Source organism: Rhinolophus sinicus, chromosome 4 (genome assembly GCF_057876585.1).
Source record: "Rhinolophus sinicus isolate RSI-liver-muscle chromosome 4, RSI-T2T, whole genome shotgun sequence".
NCBI classification, from domain to species: Eukaryota; Metazoa; Chordata; class Mammalia; order Chiroptera; family Rhinolophidae; genus Rhinolophus; species Rhinolophus sinicus.
The window spans coordinates 106011511-106036019 of NC_142504.1; the positions used below are offsets into that span (position 1 = coordinate 106011511).

Consider the following 24509-nt stretch of genomic DNA (forward strand, 5'->3'; position numbering starts at 1 on the left):
AGCTTAACTATACTTTTACCAGTATTTGGTTATTAAAAGTGAAAACATTAAATATTAGGTTGGTGCAAAAGTAGCTGCGGTTTTTGCAATTTTTAACCTTTTAAACCGCAATTACTTTTGTACCAACCTATTTTTCATTACCAGCAAGGATAAGCATTTATCCAATGCAATTTCTCTGCTCTTTTTATGCTTCCATGTGTTGATTCCGTAGGTATCAACAGACCTAGGGCAGAGCGCACAGCACATCCTAAATGAAATACTATCACAAATCAGGGCCTATATGCAAAATAAATGACGACTTATTACCCAAAATCAATGAAGGGAAAGTAAATTTACTAAAATATTTCTTTATTTGAATAAGGTCAATGTCATTTCTTGAATTCCAGCTAGCATCAAATAACAATCAGCAGAAAACACTTGACAAAAAACGTTATCCAATTGAAATTAACAGTGGATAGAAAACTCCTTTGAACTTTAAAAGAAATATATTAAACAGGCAACATACAGATCTAAAAAGTTGCAAGTGGTGATTTCACATTCGACCTTATAAATACAACAAAATCCAATATAATCATTTGTTCACTATCTCCCTGCGATAAGCACATGGACAGGAATAGAGAATCACATCTTAATATTCACAACTGTTATTATTATTATGTTCTTTACAAAGACTGTGTCTCTGTGATGCAGCGGGTCCGGCAATCCCTCATTCAAGTAATTTTTGTTTTCCCCAGGTTATCAAAAAGTACAATTGTCTGAGATAAAATGTCACAAAAATCGCCACCAGGAAAGCAAAAAGCTTTAGCAGGCAGACGTGAAGATGGGAGTTGTCATGGCTTGAGCACGATCTGAAGATGATTTTGTAAGTTTAAAAGCCATCAACCAAAGTACCAAGAGCTACAGGCAACAATCTGGGTTTAGTTTCTCATTGCTACTAAACCAAGAGTTTTAGTAAAAAGAACATGAAGTAAATTTTAAGTATCAAAGAATCAGTGCATAATTGCTAATGTCATTGACAATGAAAATGTTATACTATGCTCTCAGCTCAGCTTTAAATCAACAAAGCTACGCTTATTTTTTTTCACTCCCCATCTTAGTGGTTCTCAAACATCAGCGTGCTCAGAATCACCTGAGGTGCCTCTTGAACGTGACGTCCTGAAGCCCCACCTCTGAGCTCTGAGTCAGGTGGTTTGGAATGGAGCCCTGGGATCTGAGTTCTTAACAAACGCTCCCGGACCCGATGGTCCACGGGCTACACTGTGACAAGTACTGGTATCCCTTCAATACATAATGAAATGTTGTTTGTTTGCAGCTTCATAGTAAAGTGTCAAACTGAATAAAACATCCAAACAGTTAGAACACAAATAGGTACATTAAATAAGGGTATCAGCCACCATGTAATTGCATTTCTTTTTGAAAGCATCATAAGCACAACTTACATTAAAATTTTAAAATCAATTTTGTTTTAATCCAAGGCACCTGTAAAATACTTGCTGGTGTGAGAGAAGTTAAATTCAATTATACAAAACAGTACAGAAATGAAGGAATCCTGGCAGTGATTGAATTTTCCACAGAGCTAACACTTTTCTTTGAAAATGAGATAATGTCAACGATTTTGAGGAAAATAAACCAGTTTTCAAATAGTATGACAAACACCCTGTGCGAACTACTTTACTAAGTGATTTTTTGCAAATTAAATTACTAAGTAGAAAAGATTCCTGCGAGTGCTCTTTCATAATAGTCGTCTCCCTTTGTATTAGAAACGATCGGAACAATTCCTCTTGAATTTCAGCCTGAAAAATGCATCCTGCATAGATCTACTATTCCTTTAACAAGTTCAGGCACATGTGACCATGGATTTTATAATACTGGATACTTAGAAGCCTTTTATCACAGGAGGATTTCCCAAGTTCATAGTCTATAACTTAAATATTCTTCTGAAGGTATTAATTTTTTTCATGAAATAAGAGTAAATTCTGTGATGATGAGATCTCTGAAATATGAATTCACAATGTTAAGACTATGAGGAAGAACACTAGCGAGGCATTTTGCATGCAGAAGTGACTGAGTAGAGTGACTCATCATTAGAACGTCCTCTTTCAGTGTTCCGGGACAAATGCTAACATATGGAGCAATGCCAGCTCACGCAGCACAAGGTAAGAACTGCTATCATGTAGAGTTCTTCCTAGTCTTTGTATAGATGTGAGGCACTTAGCCTGGCCTTTAAGTGACATCTTAGAGTTCATTTCTCAAAGTTTGGAAGAATTACATATACTACTTTATAAAACAGTATTACTTTGGATTCTACGACAAACAAAAGATAACCACTTTTGCTAAAAGAGGTAAAAGAGTATTTTGAAGCCAGCAAAAATAAGTCCACGTGAGCTGTGAGAATAAAATTAAGTGCATTTAAAAATGTCACTTACAGACTGTTTCTATAACACCTATTAATAGAACTACGTACAAAGACTATAACAACCCCTTCCAGTCTGACATTTCAAGGTTAAATTTACTAACAAGTGCTTCATAATATCCTCAGTTCTGGTATTTAAAGATAGAAACCAGAATTATTAACTCTATTTTCAAATTTTGCCTTCAAAAATCCTAACACTGCTTCTAATACAGCCTCCGTGATTTACACGCACATGCAGAATGGCAAACACCACGTTGTATGGAGCAATGTAAATCTGGATGTAGTGTGGGGTTTGTGAACTAAAGGGTCCTCAGAAGATGCAATGTGAACTGAATCTACATGTACAAAAAGGGAGAGATAAGTTCCTTAAATTACAAATACAAATGCAAAAATTATTTTTGTAATATTAAACTGACACCGTTAGAATGAAGACATTCAAGAATATGAGCAACCATGAAATGAACACATTACCTGGCAAAATACCCACACAAACTATTAGGAGAGGAATGTGTTCACCTAAATGGGTTTTTAGGTAAAGAGCAGCTCTTAAGTTTCCCCAATTTTCCTGTACAAGTGAAATGTATCACTGATAACCAGAGGGGAAACATACTTCAATAAACTATCTGAAGCCTATTATCCAGATCCTACTGATCTCAGACAAAATGTTCTTTGATTTCAAAGAGAGTCGTATGAGAGTAAAGGATTGCGGGATTGGGTCTGAGAGTAGGAAATTCTGACCTCTTAAAAAAAAGACTGGTTACAAAATAATCATGATGGGGCGCTCTTAGTTAGACCTCATATTTTGGGGGGCAGGAGAGCAAGTGTGTTTATGTAAAATAAAGAAACCTCCAACATCTGAGGCTTAGGGGTAATTTTCATGTCTGGGGGTTGTCCCCATTTTCTATTATTTACCCTCTTATTTATCAATTCTGTTCAGTGGCTGTATTCTATTGGCCAGAAATTCACCAAAATTTAAATAGATTTTATGTACTATGCACAAATTTACATGTGGTTGTCTTTAAGGTTTTATTTTTACTGCAAATCAATGTTTAAAGTTATTTTATACAAAATTTAATAATTTAGCCTATGAAGCAATTTAAATACTTAAATTCCCTCAAAAAGACATTTTGTACATACATACATGATGTACACATATGAAAACGGTGTTCAAAAGAATTTTTTGGCAGCTGCTTCTTGTTGAGTCCTAAAAAAAAACAGAAGGAGAAAAACTGAAGGAATTTCTATATGCTTTACTTTGGAAAGAAACAGGATTGCTTAAAATTAAAATATACACACAGTCTTTTGAATTACAAAATACATTAGGATAAGCATACATTTTATACATACACCCCCACATGAACTGACATAGACTAGAAACATTTGCTTTGCATAAATCTAATTTATAGGCATTGAAAGTTCTATGATCAACATAGATAACTTTACTGAATATTTCAAATTAAACAAATACAGAAAAATGTTGAGTCGAATTTTAGAGGCTTACCTGTACATGATATAACCAACGAATAACATCGTCTGTACCACTACAAATATAACAAAGTGCACCGTCGATAAACATGATGGAAATGGTGGTAGTTCTGGGCATCTCAGTCTTTCATTTGATGGCTATAAGACAAAAGACTTTCTATTAAAATTAGTTGAGTTAGTATTTTAGAAAAAGAAATAAATGTGAAATCTTTACAAAACTCATGGTCTACTGTATAAATTCAAGTATTTATTTTCATTTATTCACCCCATAAATACCTGCCATCCCCTTCATTTTTACCACTAAACTGTTTGAAAGAGTAGTTTACACGGGAAGGCCTCCATCTTTTCACGGTCCAGTCGCTAACTCATTGCCATCTGACTCCTACCTTCATCATAGTGACGATGATTTTAGTGTCCGCGAAGGTCCACAAATCCCCTGGACACTCCTTTTATACTTGCTGTACTAATTATTAATAGCATCACCATCAACAGGGTAACCACGTTACTGTCTGAACCAGAACACTTTTGGGTGCATTCGGCGTTACTCTCGGAGCGTTCTGGGTCAGACGACCACTTGGTTGCCCTACTATGAACTACCTGGCAAACATAATGGCTTTATCTCAGCTCTGACACTCCCCAATCTCCCGGCATTCAACATTACTAATTAGCATTCTGAAAAATGTTTCCTTTTCTATTTCCATGAGTGTTCCTTCCATTATAAGGAGGTATTAAATATTAGGGACAAAGATTTCATCAAGGAATCTCGGCAGAATGGCTTCTAACATTATTTGTTTTCAATATGCTGACATCTACGAGATAAAGTTCATCAGGACATATATACTACCCACAGCAAATCTGGCCAAAGTTGGGGGGAAAAAGCCTCAAACATAATTGACAAATAGATAATAATGTTTTGGATAAGAGATAATGGTCCGTAAGAAAACCATTAAGCCATACATTGAAAATCTGGAGGAGAAAGAGGCAAGTGCTACAAACATTTGTGAATTTTTTAAGGGTTTTTAAAGCCAATAATTAAGAAAAAACTTAAAAGTACCACGTGTCTGTCTTTTAATATTGCCTCTTATGCATATTGTACTTCACAAAAATGTTTCCTATTTTTAATATTTATTACCAATCTCCGCAGCTGGGGCTTACACTATAAAAAAGACCTAATAAAGTAAAACAAAAACAAAAAACTTTTTGAAAAATGAAACAAGATAGGAAAAGCAGCTGGAAGAATCTTGCTTAAAGAAAGCTGCTATCAGTCAGCCAGCTTCAGATCTGTGCCCAACAGCGGAGACAGAGAAAGGAGTCACCCCGTAAGTGCGCACTCAGCACGCGTCAGTCTAACAAATCGGTTTGTCAAGAGACATTTACCTTTTCAAAGCTATTTACATACATAATTACCAATAACAAGAGCCATTGTTTAAAGGAAGTATACAGAAAAGAATCCAGAAAAAAAAGTCTGAGACTGACAGCTCCACTATTTGGGACAGCATTTTATTAAAAAAAAAAAAAAAAAAGGGGGGGGATCTGGAAGCGCGAGGCGGCGCACGGACCTGAGTGACCCCACCTTGACTACTATAAAAGCGCATGCGCACTGCTCCTTACCACGTTCCGCTGCACGAGGTTCTCGAGGTCCCGCTTCACCACGTGGAGGTGCTCTTTGATGTCGTTGAAGTGCTGGGTTGATTCATACGCGCCCCCTGCTGGTCCAGGATGCTGTACGCCACTGACCAGCCTGACAGTTTCACTCATGGAATTCCTGAAATAGAAAATCCCTTTAGACAAATGGAATCGCTAGAAAGATGATTCTGTCACAGGTTTCAAATGGTTAGCTACACATGTAAGCCCAATGTACCAGATCACTTAAAAAAAAAAAAAGATAAAAGAAATTCAATATTTTAAAAACCTGAATTGCCTTCAACATTGGAAAATAATTTATAAAACTACAAATTAACATTATACCTTTATCTTTTATTTAACCACACAGAGAGTAACACTAAACAATTTGTTAAAACCAACATTATAAATGGGTATTGGATAACACAATGGATGACAGTTCATTTTAAACCTTTCTGGGTGTTTAATGCTGTGTAATAAGGAACTAGCCCGCCAGGCCTGGGCTGCCCAAACCCTGCACTTTCCCAGTGTTTTCAGGACTGGCCCCTGACCAGCCCCTGGGAAGGGAGGCTTCTAAGCCCCTGTAATACCCTGCCTGATGAAAGTGTCTCTGTCTCTGCCCGGCCTTAGCCCAGCCAGAGAGTGCAGCTAACAATGTGATTTACGGTTTTGTTTGTCTGCGGCCTCAGGCCAGTGTCAGTCTGACCTCTAGAGGGACTGGAGACTGAGAAGTTAAGGCGAGTCACATGGGTGCTCCGTGCCTGTGTGACTGACCCCTAATACAAATCCCAGACACTGAGGCTTGGCCGAGCTTCCTCACTTGGGAACACTTTGAACATGTTGTCACACATCACTCCGCAGAGGAGTGAGCACTGTCCATGAGACGGCACGGGAGGCGGGGACACAGCTGGAAGCTTGTGCCTGGTTTCTCCAACTTCACCCTGTTTACCTTTCTTCTGTGCTGATTTTACTGTACATCCTTTTGTTGTAATAAACCATAACGGTGAGCACAACAGCTTTCCTAAGTTCTGAGTACTTCCAGCACATCAAAGAACCTATGGATGGTCTTGGGGACCCCTAAGTCAAATATAATTCTAGTTTCCCTTGTAATCCAATCAGATAACCCCTTTATACAAACCTGCTGCTTCAACCAGAACCCAACTGCTTCAAATAGGAAGGAAATATTATTTTTTTTGGGCATATCGAGCAGTGGTGTGGTAGTTGCCAACATGGTATCTTTTTGAAGGTAATTTTGACCTCATACAATATTTCACCTTATACACACTGACTTTATAATATAATCACCATGTAAGCTGTGATTCTACTATTCAGATGTCAGATACGAGTTCAACCACTGAGTGTGTCCTTTGGATATGAGTCTATAAGCATGATAGGGAGAGGCTACAAATAGTCTTTTCTAATATATGGTAGAAACACAACAGGGCTACTTAGTTAAAAAGAATGTATCTGAGTTTCAATATGCTACCTGAAAATGTCAGGTTAAGTTACCTAAGAGTACTTAAAAAGCTCTATAAATGGCATATAATTTATGTTATTAACACTTATAGTAGGAAATATCTTCAAACCTGGGGATTTTTTGGTGAGGTAGATAAAATAAGATTGGACTAGAAAATGTTCACAACTGTGGAAATTGATTTCATGGATATACAGAGGTTCACTATACTCTCTACTTCTGTGTATGTTTGAAAATGGCCGTATATCTTTAAAATCCTTGAGTTTCCATATTCTCTTTCTAATACTGTCTCCTACTACTCCCTTTATCTGTCTTGACTCCTGCCATTCCCTGAAAATATCCTTCACTTATTTTAGCTTCTGTGTCTGTCTGCTCTTCCTAGTCCTGACCTCTTCCCTCCAAGAGCTACAATGGAAAGCCCAGTTCAAACGGCTGCCTCCGTCCTCAACACTCTCCTTCCCCTGAGCCTTCCTTGCCATATGCAACCACTCCCTAAACACGCACACACACACACACACACACACACACACACACAATGCACGCACGCACACACACTTTTCTCCTTTGTAGCTGCATATACGAATGATCTCCCTCATAGAGCATAAGAATAGAATGTATGTCTCTGACTTCCTGACAGTGATTTCAACAGTTACAGTTCAATTTGGATGAATAAATAAATAAGTTCTCTAACTTCCTTGAAATAAAATTTAGTTTAAAAGGTCAAAACTTTGCTGGAAGAAAACAACAACAAAAAAAGATATTCAAATATTAGAATTACTTAGAAATAACAGTATGTCAGGCTGAAAGTTAAGTATGATAACAACGTTTTTAAAATTATATTTGAGTTAATATTAGCAATGAAGACTTTAAAACTGCCACAAAATATCAACAAAGTGCTTTCTGAGTAAAATGTCAATACACACACACACACACACACACATTCTCTTAGAACCATAGTATTCACATACCCTTCATACGCCCAAAATATAAACAGTTAAAAATCAACCAGACATAGAAGAATACAACCACTAACAAAAAGCCTAACTATGCTATAAATAAATATCATAACCATACTGAAGAGAGGGGAAGAAGAGAACTACACTGAGTAACTATTGGAAGATAGTGTCTGGTCTAGATACTGAGAGGCTAGAAGCAAAAGGAACTTTAATCCATCAGTAAATGTGTTTCCTACAGGGATGTAGGATAACAATTTGGAACCACTTTATGTATATACTAAAGTTGAACCAATACGTCAATGTATTATAGATCCTAAGAACCAGGTTTCTCCCATTGGAGAAAGAATTTTCAAATAGGGGAAGGAGGAAGGCTAAAATCAACCCCGTAGTGTTCAGTTCAGTCCGGTCCAATTAGAATCCAAAGTATCCGAATAATCTGATGGTTTTTTAAAACAAGTACAAAAATAGTGATGTGTAGGTGTGTGGGTTAGAATACACTCACAGGTTCCCTAGTTCTTCCCACTGGAAGGGCCCAGAAGCAGTGGCACCCCAGCAGTAGTGAGCACACCTACTTCCCAGATCTTGGTTTCTAAATACTTTTCTGCACGGAACCAGGGCTCACTGGAGAAGTGGCTGATTCTACAGCTGGGACAGAGAAAAGACAAGAGCCTGAAACACAGTCTAGCACCAGAAAGTGAAACGCATAAAAACCAAACACAAAGGCCAAACTGAAGAAGCTCCTAATGACTGAGCTGGGACAATGTGAATAAAATAAATAATGGCAGTACTGGATTGTAACTCACAGAATAAATATTCATGAGTCCATACTGATTTAAGCAACTGATTAAATGAATAAATGGCGGAGAACAGACATCTAGTCCTTACAGAAGAATTCCATTAAATAAATGTAGAAGGAATGATGAAAATAGAAAAATCAGCCATTTGGTAAACACCACATTCTTATTTCAGATAAGACATCAACGGATGCTAAAATTAGTGAGCAAATTAGTGAGCACAGTCTCCAAGTATCTTTCTCAAAATATTAACCACCAAGGGAAAGATAGGAGGTTTAAAGTAGAGAAACTGGGAAGAAAGCTTCATAAGCAAGTGATCGCCGCCACCGTCACCAGTGATGCAACATGCCGATACCATGAGAGTGGTGCCCTGTTGTATTCTCATCAAAAATGCACAACCTCCGTTCAATCACTAAGTACCAGATGAACCCAAACTGAGCGACAATTGACCAAATAACTGATCCGTGCTCTTGGAAATTGTCATGGTCACGAAACACAAGGAAAGGTGAACTAGTGCAGACTGCGAAGTCTACAGAGAAATCCCTAAATGCAATGGATAGGATCTAGGGACAGGAAAATGGCGTAGGGGAGGACTGGTCAACTTTGAATAAGATCATGAGTTTAGTTAACAGTACTGGACCAATGTTAGTTTCTTGGTTCTGACAACTGTACTACGGTTATGTGAATGTCAACATTAGAGGAACATGGGTAGAGGATATACGGAAACTGTACTATGTCTGAACAGTCTGAAGCCTAAAATTAGATCAAAACCAAGATTTAAAGAAATAATGTTACACGATCTAGTCTATTTCTAAAAGAATTTAAGCATTCACTTACCATCATTAATATTTTAATCACAAGTTTACACACTGAAGATTTTTAAAAATTCCAAAGTGTACAAATGAAACAAATATAAATTTGCCTTTACAAGTTGGGTTGCTTTTTAATCTCTAGGTGTTCGGCATTTTCACCTTCTTATGTAACCCAATCCTGTTTAACTTTCCAGTTCTAAAGAACTCACCTTGACGTTGTTTGTCAAGGACGGTACTAGTTGGGGCAGTGCTCTATAGAATTAGTTTACGAAATACGACATTTTGGCTGTTTCTCTGGTCTAGGCACTGAACGTTATTACCAGCGCGTAAGTCGATCCTTTTTAGAAATTTATCACTGATTGTTCTAAGGACACAGTGTCTCCTCCCTGCTCCAAATCTTTGTCTAGTCTCTCTTAAGGTATCAGATAGAATGAAAAACAGGTCGTCACACATAGCATACTTCCTTCAAAATGCTTTCATTCCATCAAAAAGATGTTCCTGCAGAAGGTATGCTTGTCTTATAGCCCGACAATGCTATGCATGCTTATTCCTAGTATTTGTCAAAGAATTATTATATGTTACCCATATTCTTTTCATATTTTAGAAATGTATGAATAGTCCTGGCTGCCAAGTAATTGCGACAAACCTGTTTTTTTCAAAGATGCTACAGCCTGTTTTTCTAGCTTAGAACAATGAAAAAATGTAGACATATTTGCAGTTTCTAAATATCAAAAGTTCTTGTACTTTACACTCCCTTACTTATAAAATGAATCTCGAATGTGATTCTTACCTGCGTGCAGGAATTTTACAATAAAGTGCTTGCATATCTAGAGAAGTCATGAATTTAAAGTAAAGATAGCACGTAACACTCAGACGTGGTTTTCTATACTTACTTCATTTCATTTACTTGTCTCAGAATCTCTTGCTGAGTGTTCACAACAGTATCCAGCTCTTGCTGAGTGATCTGGGGGAAAAACAAACGATGAACAGCCAGTTCAACAGTCCACACTCCACAGGAGCTCACACCATAGGAGTCTCACACCATAGGAGTCTTTCTTTCCCCCTCTTCTCCACCAAAGGCTCACTAAGGCAACTGCATATTTAGAAAGCTCACCTGTCCGTGCTGCCCCGGGCTTCCTGCCCCTCTCCTAGACATCTCCTCTGTCAAGGAAGAGACATATTTTCTCTGTTCATCAAGGATCATATCTAACTGGCGGTTCAGCTGCTTGATTTCGAGATGAATACGATTCTGTCCTTCAAAGATTTGTCTCAGCTCACGATCCCCTACACTCTCAAATATTTCATCTGCTGAAATGGAAATGACAAACCAAAGTCAGAATCACCCACACGTATGTTGTCAGGGACCCAAGTCCCAACATGCACTAAAGTTAGTGCAACACAGTGGTATCACCTCCCCAATAGTGAACACGCACGCAATGAATTCAATCATGATGAAATTACTATTCGTCCTTGCCATCTCTGGTGGTTGAACATTTATTATAGATTCGGTCTGAATTTTTCACCTAAAAATCATTTTCTCCTTCAAATACACTGTGTGAGTCTATTTATATGAAGGGCCGAACTAATCTATGTTAGTAGAAATCAGAATAATGGTCACCTCTGTGGGTGGGGGTTGACTTGAAAGAGGTATGAGGGAATATTTATTCTGCAGTGATACAAATATTCTGCATACTGATCTGAGTGATGGTTAAATGGGTGCATGCATATGTCAGAATCCATCGAATTATGCTCTTAAAATCTGTGCATTTCACTTACGTGAAAGATTAAGAAAAGGAATGGAGAAGAGCTGATTTTCCTTATACCTGACTATGCTAAAGACAGATCATTTCATTCAAATATACTTACTACAATAAGCTTCAGGATATACTAACAAATCACACGGGATGTTTAAAACAAATGCAAAGAAAGAATGAAATTTATCTTTCATTGTTAGCTTCATTAAGTCTGAATCACACCGTCGATCACCTAGAGAATCACACACTACAGAGAGAGTCCAATTGTGCTGATGGGGAACGAACGACCCAGAGAACAAACGTTAGCAGACAAAACAGTCCCTCTGTTTGGCCTTAACATGTTTTACTTTCGACACGGAGCACACGGAAGTTCTTAATTACAGTGACTTGGACTAACGTTTTAAAATTCTCAACCTTTAAAGCCGAGAATTCTGTTGCCTAGTAAGGGGAGGAGAGCAAGATAACCCCTTCACATTACCCTCACAAAAGAGTTGATAGTTTTCAAGTATTATCTCTATAGCAATAAGGTAATTGTGAGCCACTGAAAGAAATACACCTTGGATGATTTCATTCAGCAAATATTTACTGAGTCTCGGCTATGCCTGTACAGCATGGTTGTTGTTTTAGGTTTAGGGGACACAGCAGTGAACACATCGAGTCCCTGTCCTCACGGAGCTCACACTGCAGGGGGTCACTACACCACACTCTTACTGTAGAAACATCAATCTCCAAGCCTTTTAGAGACTGAAGATTTGCTCACAAAGTGCTTCCAGAAATTACTTGCAATGTGCCCGATGTGACAGAGAGCATGACATGGACGAAAGGTGAGGGGACACACAAGTGCCAGGACTCCAGCTGCAGCCCCGTGGGCAGCGTCGCTACAACTCACCAGGTTGCCCCTGAAGGTCAGGGTGACCCTTCTGGAATTCCTCTTTTTTTTTATCCAATTCTTGTTGAAAGTGCTCAAATTCCTCCTGATATTTTTCTTTTTCTTTTTCTGAAATTTCTTTATCTGGTGTAGGCTTTTTTGGAGTTCAAGAACAGATCACATTAAAAATAAATTAAAAAAGGTAACAAAATAATAAACCGCAATATGGTTTTTTTTTGCATTTTAACTACTACTAGTTGAAAGGTTAACATAAAAATGTTATTTCTTACTTAAATCATAACCAATTTACTCTTGCTACTAATAATTACAACACAAAATAATAGCCACTACCATTTACTGAGTGCTTGCTAGAAGGGCACTGTCTTATCTGATGCTGACAAATGTCACAAGATGGCCAGTACAAGCATCTCAGTGTATCAGTCAAGAAATGGAGCGTTCCAGAGGCTAAGGAACTTGCACAAGATCATATGGCAGTAACTGGCAGATACAAGATCCAAACCGGTCAGTCTCCCCGTTTTCAGCTACTAAACTGAAAATAAACTTTTGGAAAAAACTATTTATACTTACTGGCTCTTTCCCAGGCTCAGTCAGTTGGAAAGTCAGAAAAGAAAGGACATCATGGTCATCTACAAATTAAAAAAATAAAAAAATCGGAAAAATTCCATAATAGATTATTTTTATGGTTGTGAATTTACTTTATAGGTATCTATCGTGTTAAAAAATAATAAGGGAAACAACAAAAAGTAGCTCTAATTTGGTAAACACAATGGTGCCGTGAGCTTAGAGACAAAAATTCATCTGAAAGATTTCATTAGAAATAAGTGAAAGTTCACTTTCTTAAATCCTAACCCAGAACATTTAGCAGTGTTTAACACATAACAGATGCTTAATAAAGGTCTGATAAGGGGATGAACAAACAGATGACAGGTCTGAACAAGCCTAAACTCCTATCGCGGGCACCAAGACCTTCCTAGTTTTTCCCACAAATCTTCACGGACTATGTCCCAGCCAAACAAGACAAAACTCTTGTCCCTCATTACTTGCTGTACCTATCCGTCTCTGAACATTTCTTACAGCACTTGCCTTACTTTGTTAGAAACACGACACTTGTCTGTCCTGGTTTACTGGGACAGTGCTGATTTATCCATGTTGTCCTGGCATTATTAATAGCATCTCCTTTTACTCTCAAAGCACCCTGCTTAGATAACATGATTACTCTCTATGCACGTCATGCAAATTTGCTTCCCTCGCATAGCAGATATTAACAATTTTATTTATTTATAATCACATGAAAAATCAGATTAATTTCAAGCTGTTTAAGCTGAAAACAGGGTCCTAGCAGATCAAACTTTGTAACATTGAACTAAAAATACCAAATCCTGACTAGTCACAGCCACAAAGTAAAAGCAATTAATTCCAACAGTGCAGCAATCTCTAAGCTTTCTGCCACTACTGTGGAGACCCAGACATGTAGCCCGATTGAAGAGAAAACGGTAATACTACAGTGCAGGTCAGGGAACTGGGGGAGAAGTTGTGCAGTAGGATGAGCCCTGGACCCAGGAATCCTCTTCCACCAAGTCCCACATGGGTCTGACCATTACTGCTCATGTGATCTGTAGAAAGTCCTTTAATCCATGATTTGGCAAACTCATCTAAAAAAGGGGTAAATATAATCTGCCTTCCCTCACTCCCTTCCTGTGTTATTATAAGGAACAAGTCACATATTTGAAAATAATAAAATTACACAATGTACAACACAACCACCAGATAGTGTTAACGTCAAACAGGAAGTTCACTTATCACCACACGTGGAAGAAAAAGAGGTCAATCTTGTTTCAAGTTTAGTCCCCAGTCATATTTCCTCAGGCTACCAAATGCATTTAAATGTGTTGTGACAACAACTCTTAGGATCCTAAAGCATTTCGCAATTAATCTTTTATAGCCTCAATTTTAAACGCCTCCTTCAAAATAAAATAGCACCAAAACTGATGCTGATTTACCTAACTGTACATAGCCCCAGCCTACTGGACACCTGCAGAACATAAGTAGAGAATCAGCAGTCCCCAGAAACCAAAAGACTGGCCTCACAAGCCATGGGAAGCTTACAACTAGTCTTAAAACGTTAACTGTAAACAAGTATCCAAAATATACCATTCCCAATAAAACTCAATTCATAAATTTTTAATATTAAAAGATAGCAAGATTTACCTGCAAGACCTCCAGTTGCAGCAGAGATTCCAAAATGCCCTTGTGCGGGGATAATCATATTTTCCACTTTGGCACAAAACTCATAATCATTTTTATCTGGTGTGAATCCATTATTGACCATTACCTAGAGAGACATACCGTAGCTATAGCTTTTACAACAGCCATTGTAAAAAGGATTTCAAATAGTCAATTTATGGCCAATACTATTTGATCTTTATATCTGGTCTAATAACCAACTATCAACTTTCTCTCATTATTATAAAAGGTAATCCCTTGTCCATTAAATAACCTCAATAACCAACTATCAACTTTCTCTCATTATGATAAAGTGTAATCCCTTGTCCATTAAATAACCTCCCTTACTTGGTACATTATACAAGATATTTCACTTAAGAAAATAATTTTTGCCCCTCTACGTGTCAAAGGTTTAAAGAGAAAAATCTGATAACTTCCCATGGAAATCTTTCTAAAATAGAATAGGGTTCACCTTCTCGCCAGAAGACTGAGGAACCATGGTTACTTTCTTTGAATGGTTCATACAGAAGAGAGACCAGACTTGTTCTAAAACCCCAGTGGCAGAACTAAAACGAATAGGTTGAATTTGCAATGTTTACCACAGCTAGCTGAGAATTAAACAGATGCCTCAGCAGACAGTGAGCTCGTCTTCATTAAATTAGGAAGGTAACTGGACTGTCATAAGTTAGCAAAGACAGCAAAAGTGACAGAAGTCACATTGACAAAAAAGGCAGAAAATGAAAACACTAAAAAGACCCATATTCTTCTACTCTGCAGAATGTGTTTTTGAAGTAATGACCCTAAAGGTCTTAAGAGAATGTTGGAATTCTAAGAAAGCGCAGGAATCACCTGACCCATGGACACTTATCATCATCCCAGTCCGGCCGCAGTCTAGCCTCTTCCATGCCTTTCATTTTCAGCAACCCAATCGCTAGCCCCACCCTAAGTAAGAGTCACTGACATTAACGACGGAAGCAGAAGGAGTAGGTACAAGGCACTAGTCAGCGAACTTCCATCATTACTTTCGGGTGCAAAGTTTTGTCAGTTGTAGTTAAGATTAAATCACACAGGGAAAATGTTCCAGTACTCTGTCCAAATTTTCAGCAAGAGAATACGATACCTGTCAATATGAAGGGTTAATCTCCATACAATGTGGGACGCAAACATGTGAACTCTGAGTCCACAACTGCACTCACCCTCCCGCCCCCAAGCAATCTAGTAGTAACCGCTGTGGTTTCTACCTCCTAATCACTGCTCTTCCACCTTAGTTCAGACCACAAGTACAACCTTGCACTTAAGATACTGCTGGGGTCAAATCAGTTCTGCTACTTATTTGGTACGACACTGTCCAAGTTAGTTAAAACCTCCCATATGCAATTTCCCCATGTGTAAAATGGGGATGCCCCCCCCCCCCCCCCCAGGGCTGTTGGAAAGAATAAAGGAGAAACTGCATGTGAAATATTAAAGCACGGGGCGAGGCCCATTAAAGGGGAGGCGTCTAAGAGGTTGTATCTTTTGCTCCTTTCACAAATGCCATGATAAGAACACTGCTGTCTAAGCCTTCTTCCTAAATTGCAAATCTGAGCATTTCAGTTTCCTGCTTAAAACTCTGTAAACTGTTCTTTTTAAGATAAACTACATGAGACGTACAAGACTTGTTTACAGCCAACCTTTCACCTCACTCCTTCCAATCTCCTCTAACCTCCAGCCACACCAAACCACTTGCTTTTCCCCAGTCTTTCAGCAGTGCCTCCTGATGCCTGTTTCCTTTGCCTGGAATATGCACCCCAACTAGGAAATTCCTACTTCCCCTTTAAGCCGCAGCTACACTCTGAGAAACTGTTTCTGCCCTTCCCCACACCCACCTGGCAGGTACAGGATTCTAACCCATTTATTTCTTACTGGTACCTGTGTTGCAGTATTTATCACATAGCATAAAAATGTTACATAAATATCTCCACCATTAGACTACAAGCTCTTTGGAGAAAACGACCTTTGCCTTACTCATATTTATATCGTGAAGGCTTGGATATGTACACAATGTGTGGCACACAGTAGGATGCTTACACATTTACTAAATACAAACCTAGTGGCAAGGTTTTACAACACATGCCCACTTACACCCAGCTCTGAAGCCACTTCTGTCCTCTCATAGTAACACTGATTAAGTACAGGAAAAATGTCCAAATTCAAATGCATTTAATTTTGATGAAAGATTCAAACTGAAAAGTCATAGCAGAATACTGTTCCCTTGATTATCTCTAAATGAGTGTTACTTACTGCCAGTGTTTTCTGGTAGTATACAATCTTCGCCCGGACAGGGTAGGGTTTATTACGGAAGTCCCTCTGGCAACTCGCTAAAGCTTGATTCACACCATCACTACAGTGTGAGGGAAAGGAAAACAAACAAGAAACTTAAGCTTTGCAATATTTAAAAACTCACTATTTAAAGTGATTACTGTCTAAAAAGGTTAAAATAGTATCGAGTTATGACAAAGTCTTGGGATATTTGGTTATTTATTCAGAAGACACAAAATGGACGCACGAGTTTTTCCTGGGCAACTCGTCAGGGCTCTGGGTAACACCAGGAGCCACTGTCACCGTCCGCTGTCGGCAGGGCAGCCACACAACCCGTCTACACGTGATCAGTCTTGTACCCTGGCACACAGTCAGAATCACACATGGAGCTTTAAAAATGCAGACTCCTAGGTCCCACTCTAGAGCAACTGAAGCGGAATCATGAGAAGGCCTTGGCACCTCTATTTTAAATAGCGCCAGCGTGAAAAGTCACTAAGACAGGAAACGGTAAACAGGTTGTAGATAAGAAATTTCCTTACAGTTCACTGGATGGCTAGAAGGTAATTCCTCCCACAACAAACATGTAAAAAATTAAAAAAACGTAGATACCTAATTCATACACATTACAAATACACTAAACACTTAGAAGCTTTGTAGCCCACCAAGAATCTTTAAATACAGCAATACTAAGGTCGAATAAAGTGGCGTAAATTTCTTAGTCATTAGTTTAGTCAAGGTTCTGTACTTTAATTTTGAAAGACCCCTTTTAATAAAGATGAAAAGACGTGACTAGTGGCATCACTGAGAGCCAGGAACATTTTATAAACCTTTAAAAATAGTAGATAATTTTAGGTTAAATAAAACAACACATTTTTATGTTTGAAATATAAGGTGGACTACAGAAAGAACTTTAAAACAGAACCAAATTAAAATAAGACCTTTCCACCAAGCTACAATGTTACTTCACCTAGATAATGTTATTTCACCTGGAAAATGATCAGATTTGAAACAATGCATTTTATGAGGTTTCCAAAAAGAAGCTGAAATCAGGAATAATGTAAAAAACACCACTTACTTTTGATGGTCATAATGGATTTGTCCATTGTTGCCTATAATTATTATTGCAGGATTATTTTTCTAAAAATAGAGAGAACATAGTTGTTTTAAAATCCTTAAATCAAAGAATTCTAGATCATTCTGGATGTGCTATAAGGTCTCTTGATCTCTAAAATTATAAGACTCAAAATTTGCAAATAATTAATAGAAGAGATTTCCACTTACTTAGAAAAAACTTAGCAAACTGTTATAATCATTCAAAAGCGGTCACTTAACACCTCCATGAACACTGTCTTTGAATAATCCATCACAGCATGTATCTGAGGACACACTGTGCGCATGGGACAAGTGTGGGACTTATGGGAGCTAAGTAACACGGCTTCAGCATTCAAAGAGTTATGAAAGTTCTTTAAATTGCTAGTATTGACCCCAGTAGATAAACTACCAGCTCAAGCAAAGATCAGTCTTAAGGCTGCTCAAGTACAACTTAATGTCTCTGATTTGTAAGTACATTTTGTTCTTAGCTGTTTTAGGAGAGATCAGAGAAATTGGCTGATCAAAAACTGATTACCATATGAAAAGAGATTCATATGTGAGCTAGCAGCAGTAATGCACATGGGTATGTTCACAAAAACAAACTGTAATTGTCTAGTCTAAACACTACTGGTTTCACTGCCGACGTCAAAATGACTCATGTTTATCCATCAAAATTACTATGTACATACAAAGTGCTGGGGATGGGGGGCCCTGCCAATTTTCGGAGTTAGGGCTCCATTATGACCTCAAGGTAGACTATGACAAATCATGAATTCAGAGCTTTACATTTATAAATTCCCAGCTATATAAAGACTAATCAGCGTACTTAGTTTGGGGAGTTCTCTACTCTTAAACTGACAAACGTGTTAAATAAGGTGTATGTCTTACAGCTTAATTTATTAGCAGACATATTAAAGTGGGCAACAGTCCTGACAAGAAACATACCTTTCCATCATTGTCAAAAGAATCGAAGAATATTCCAACACCATTCCACATATCAGCTGATCCAAACACAGGACCCTCCAACCCCTGATTTTCTGTGTACCAAATTGCCTGTAAATTTATAACAGGGAATATTTAGGGGCTGGTGGTACATGCATTTATATGTATTTTCAAAGTTAAAGAGATTATCATACCAGGCCATCAGCTCCAATTCGACCTCTTCCAGTCACTCGAAACGTCACCTCAATTTCCCAGTTCTCAAAGGCTGCTTTTGTCTTTGTCCACACAGATCCTCTTTGGCTTTTTAAAGATGGTGCTATTCGAATTTGATCTGAACTTGGAATAGCATCTAGAACAAAAATCAGGGAAGAAAAGCTTTAAGTTATAATTAGGTAAAACTCAATGAATCATCACCAAACTGTTACATACACTTAGAGATCTAATTTTAACTCACTAACCTATACAATTATTTTGTCAGAAAATATTTCATGCTGAAAGTTTCAACTTTTAAATTTTAGGGCTTTCTAACAACTCCCCGCCCCTTTTGAATAGTGCAATATTGCTGCAAAAAAAAAAAAAAAAAAAAAAAAAAATTAAAACTGCAACTATATACTAGAAATTTAAGGGACAAGAGGGAGAAAATTATGGCTTAAAAGGCAAACCAAATATTTGATTCTCATATTATTTTTCAAATGCCTCAAAAATTTGCATACAACTTTTAAAAAAAACTGTGATGTATTTCACCAATTTGCAAATGTTAGAAAGCTCAAACAGTATGAAAAGAACATACCACTAGGAATCAAGAGACTTATTCCTAGTCTCAATTCAGCTGTGTGACTTTGAGCAAATAATTCTCTTATTCTCTTGGGCTCACCATATGTTCACCTGTAAAACGAAGGGGCTGGGCTCAATCACTTCCATAAACACCCCAAAAGTTATATGCAAAATTTTATGCATATATACATTCTTCTAGGGAGAGGGTCAACTGAATTTCAAGTCAATAAGCAGTTCTTCAGCATCAGCAGATTTTCAGAGAGAAGTGATGCTCAAAACGGTGGTCTGCATCTCCACGCTGGGTTCAAGTTCCAGCTCTACCACTTGCTAGCTGTCTGATCATAGGCAAGTTACCCCACTTCTCTGACAACCTCACAGGCAGATAAGTGCCTATATAAGCGCATATAAGTCTCTCAGTAAACGTTAGCTACCCTAATTATTGGACTAATTATTAAAGCAACTACCAAGCCTACATTTGAACAATTCTAGCACACCCTCTCAGATGTTAACCAATTCTGACATGCATGCTGGGAAATAACTGTAAGGTCTCTGTATAGGTAGAAAAAAACTTGACAAAAAGAAAAGCTGAGATACTTCAGTAAGATGAGTCACTGTCACCATCAAACACTTAAAAGTTGGGGGCAAGCATCCTCGAAAGAGTACTGGATATTGAATCAGAAGACCTGGATTTGAGTGCTATTCTACTGACACTAGCTGTGTAACCTTTTCCAAGACCTTAACCTTTCTGAACATCAGTGTTTTTTAAATCTATAAAACAGATAACACCTGCCTTGCCTACTAAGGATCAAATCAGAATGAAGGTGAAAGAGCTCTGAGAGCTATAAAGGGTAACAAATTGTTATCATTTTTTGCCCTTATGGACCCAGGGGCGTGTACTGAGAGTACAAAAGGACATTAGATAGAGGTACGAAAAAGAAACACCACAGATTTGCTCCTAATTTAGGGATGAATGTAAAGGGCCATGTTTAAACTAAATCTTAGGTTTCTCTACGTTTCAAAATTGTTTTAAATAATGGATCTCAGGGCAAAATAAAAAGGTTTTTAAAAATGATCAATGGAGTTAAGAAAACAGTGAGGATGTGAAAAATACAGTGACAATTAAAGCAAGGAATATCTGCAGCAGTGATTCCCAGAGTCAGGAGATGGAAAAGTCATGGCTAAAATACTAATCCCTTCATTTCAAATTCAGTCTAGCCATAAGACTTGAATTCACCTAGATACATTATCTGGCGTTTCTGCAGCAGACAAACTTAGTTACAGGCTCTGTAAAGAAAGTCAAGGTAGCTAATTTGAGTCGTGCATTAACATTCCTCGTTGCCTGAGTATGTGGTGCAAGCATAAAAGATAGACAGAAGAGCAAGCAGGCAATGGAGAGATGCAGAAGTGAAAAACTGTGAAACAGTTCATCACCACTACTGAAAAACGCATCATCACTCCAAAAAGAAAAACAAAAAAACCCCAAAACTTGTGTTTGGTACTTCTGTATAATCTTTGTGTTACGAAGACGAGAACGTTACCTTGATCACAAATGCCCAGAAACATACCCTAGATGAGTGGGCACATAACTCATGTCTGCTGAGTAACAAAATAATTGCACTCTACTTCAAACACTTAATGACTTGGTCATTAAGTCAAATTGAAATGTATACCTTTTAATTAATGATACATTAATTTCAGGGCAACAGCCCTTCCTAGAAGTGTGCTTCCTAGTCAACAATTACTTTCTAGAAACGGAACATTTTGTTTCAAGTATTGGACAGTCTAAAATGACGTACACAAACCTTATATAAATGATTTCTGAATTAGCACGTAAAGATGGAATTCAAAGTGCCAGAGCTTCTCACCTCATATAAAGGAACTTGGCCACTTGTTTCAAAGGATGCATCTGACGGTCACTGAACAGAGCTTACCGCATGTCAAGTGCTATGGCTGATTCCTTAGTCAGCAGTGACACATCAGCACTAAAGTACAGATGTTTCTTTCACATATGTAAATGTCTAGCAAGGCAAACTCTTATCTACTAACAGTGCCAAACACAGAGTGAATAAAACATGGAGCACAGGTTATTTCGACTTTTCCAAAAAACTTAACAACAACAAAAAGGCTGTAGATATAATGCTATTCTGAAATAATCAATACCAAAAAATATATCCCTTCTATTAAATAAAGGGACAAGTATGACTATTAATTACATAATGTTAATACAAGAGGAAAGATCAAGTCACTGAGAAGCAAATTTAAGGTATCGTTCCAATAGGGTGAGAAGAATGTCTTCTCATATAAAAACTTAAAAATTACTCTAAAACCAACATATATCATCTCTAGAGCTCTCAGGGGGAGGCATCGGGTACAAATTGGAACATTAACCACGGCCAGCACCACTTTTAAAAAAAATAGGCAGGGGAGGGCCGAGGGGAAGCCGGAAAGGAGGTGGGGGGCTGCGGGAACAGGTCTCAGATTGGGATGGTTGGGGGTGCGGGACGTTTCCCCTAGAGACGTGGAGTCAGGGTGAAACCTGATACCTACAAACGAGTTTACGTGAGTGCTTGGAATTGTAAGAAGTAACAAAACACCTCTAGATCAAACGGAAATAACCGACGAGATCAAAGGGAAAACAGGCGGAAAGGGGGCTGGACAGAATCGGGGAAGACCGGGGGGCAGGTGGGGGAACCTGGCGGATCGGAGCCGACCTGCAGGAGGGGCTGCTGAGAAGGGTCCCCTCCCCCGCGCATATGGTGTGCAGCGGGGAGAAGGTAAAGAGGCGGAGGCGCCAGGCGAGGATGGGACCCAGGCCCCCCGCCCTCTGCCCCGGCTTACTCCCCGCGTGGGCCCAGAAGGGCACGGTCCCGTCGCTCTGCACCAGATGCGGCCCCTTGAAGCTGTATTTGTATTCGAATCGGCGATGTGGCAGCGTGGCTGGGGTGCCCGGGGCACCAGGGTGCGCGGGGTCTCCTCCCGCGCCTTGGCCCCAGACGTAGTGGCTGCACGACAGCAGCAGGGCGCAGAAAAACGGCCGAGCTCTGGCCTGGGGACCCCTTCGCCTGGATCCCGCCATCTTGAATTCTGGAAAGCACAGGCCTGCGGGAGGGGGCGGGGCGCGGGAGCTGAGGACGGCCAACAGGGCGCTCGCTGATTGGTGGAACCCGAGGGCCCCCGAGGGCAAGGGTGAGCCCCGCCCCCGGCCTCCGCTATCCAGGCGGCCGCTGGACCAGGAGCATCTGCGGGCGGGGCCACGCCAGAGGGGGCGGGGCCCGGAGGCGGTGCCGTCCCCCTCGCGCTCCTCTCCTATCCGGGGTGGGAAAGGGTCTCCAACTTTCTCTTCCCACGTGACAGCGAGTGTTGCAAGAGCCGACACAATGCCTACTTGGGAGAAGCTTTCTCCTGCCTCTTAACCTTCGCTAGAGGTGGAACTTGCGAGCCCTAACGCCTATGGACCCACCACATCGGTCCTCCCAGGCTGTAATAAACCTTTCCAGTATTAGAAGAAAGGCATTCCTTTTGATGTGATACCAATGGTTCAGTAGCTGGTTTTCATTAGGTGTTCTTTGCAGAAACAAGTCTTTACAGAAACAAAGCGTAATCCCAGCCCACTGACCGCCACCTACCTGTGTTAGGGCATATCCCTAGGATCGTTTTCTTGGTGTTGAATCAGGGGTTTCTATGAATATGCCACTCAACCTTTACCTCTCTCAAAATTTAATTCCGAAGTCTAAGAATGATGGCCCGGGAAGCCAGAGGAGCCCCTCATCTTAAACGATCTTTTGAGCCTCTTCTGTCAGGCCAAGTCTGCCTATCTCCAGATTTCTAGTTTCTGAGACAAGACCGTCCCTCATTGAAGCCATCGTTTCCAGCTTTTGTTACCTACAATGCTAACTGATACCAGAGTTCCCGTGTATTGAATGCTACTGTGTATCAGGCACTGTTCTGGGTGATAAGCATACATTCATTCATTTAAGAGCAAATTAACCCAATGTGTTCATTTAACATCAAGGCTTTGCTCTTGTTTCATTCATAAGAAACAATCCTCTTTCTCAAACTACATGTCTACCCTCCCTAAAATGACACGTTGTACATCTTAACTGCTCTTTTAGTTTTCACCAATTATAAATCAGTGATGAAGCACCAAGAATTTGGAGTCAACTGGCTGTAAGTGAATCCTGGTTTTCCCCACGTGTGGTCTTGGGTAAGGTGTCTATCCTCTCAGAAGCTTGGTTTCCACATCTAGATAAGGGAGACTAATAACAGTACCCATGTCATTCCATTTTAGAAAGAATTCAGTGCTGGGTACCCAATAAACAACCTATTCTGGTGGCATTTTTTTTTTTAGGGTTTTTTTTTTTTTTTTTTTTTTTTGTAGGGCGCAGCTCACAATGGCCTATGCGAGGATCGGATCGAACAGGCAACTTTGGTGCCACCAGCACCATGCTCTAACCAACTGAGCTAACCAGCCCTCACTGTGGTGACATTTCTTCACTCTTCCACTGATAGCAAAGAGAAGCCTAACTCAGTTCCATTAAGCCAGTCACATCATGGCTGCATTCATCACAACACACAGTCCATTTGTTCTTCCCGTCTCTTATTTTCTCCTTAAGAAAACACAGCCAATACCGTCAGATTTGGACAGTGGACACTGAAGTATTTGCTGACTTTGTATTAACATAAACTGCCTAAATTCTTTTAGATAAGTAGCAGACATTTTATAAATAGCCTAAGGGTCAGAGCAGAGCTAATATTAATTTGGTATATTTTAATTGTATATGTTATGGTAACTAGTGCTAAATAATTTGCCAATTATAATTAAATTTTCAATTTAATTTCTTTATGTTTACCTTTTAGTCAATGAATGAAAAAATATAGGTAAGAATTGCTTTGGATGCAATTTAGGTTAGGAAAGAGAAGGGAGAATGATGCTATATTTGACCCGGTATGTGTTGATATTGATTGCCTATCTATTAACAT

The 24509-nt window shown here is 39.1% G+C and overlaps 1 protein-coding gene across 2 annotated transcripts; it reads right to left on the bottom strand.

Moving 5' to 3' along the window:
* Nucleotides 1-331: 331 nt before the first annotated feature.
* Nucleotides 332-22637, bottom strand: LMAN1 (lectin, mannose binding 1). Of its 2 annotated transcripts, none has more exons than XM_074339880.2 (13): nt 22368-22637; nt 18950-19104; nt 18759-18866; nt 17797-17858; nt 16704-16803; nt 14409-14532; nt 12768-12826; nt 12201-12333; nt 10672-10862; nt 10451-10521; nt 5510-5663; nt 3915-4036; nt 332-3617 (listed from the first exon to the last, which is right to left on the bottom strand). In XM_074339880.2, the coding sequence occupies exons 1-13, from the start codon at nt 22603-22605 to the stop codon at nt 3581-3583; spliced, it is 1554 nt and encodes a 517-aa protein (XP_074195981.2). In that variant the 5' UTR covers nt 22606-22637; the 3' UTR covers nt 332-3580. The 2 variants fall into 2 exon arrangements, with proteins under 2 accessions (XP_074195981.2, XP_019584853.3); XM_019729294.3 differs by having other exon boundaries at nt 10672-10865.
* Between the last annotated feature and the right edge of the window lie 1872 nt (nt 22638-24509).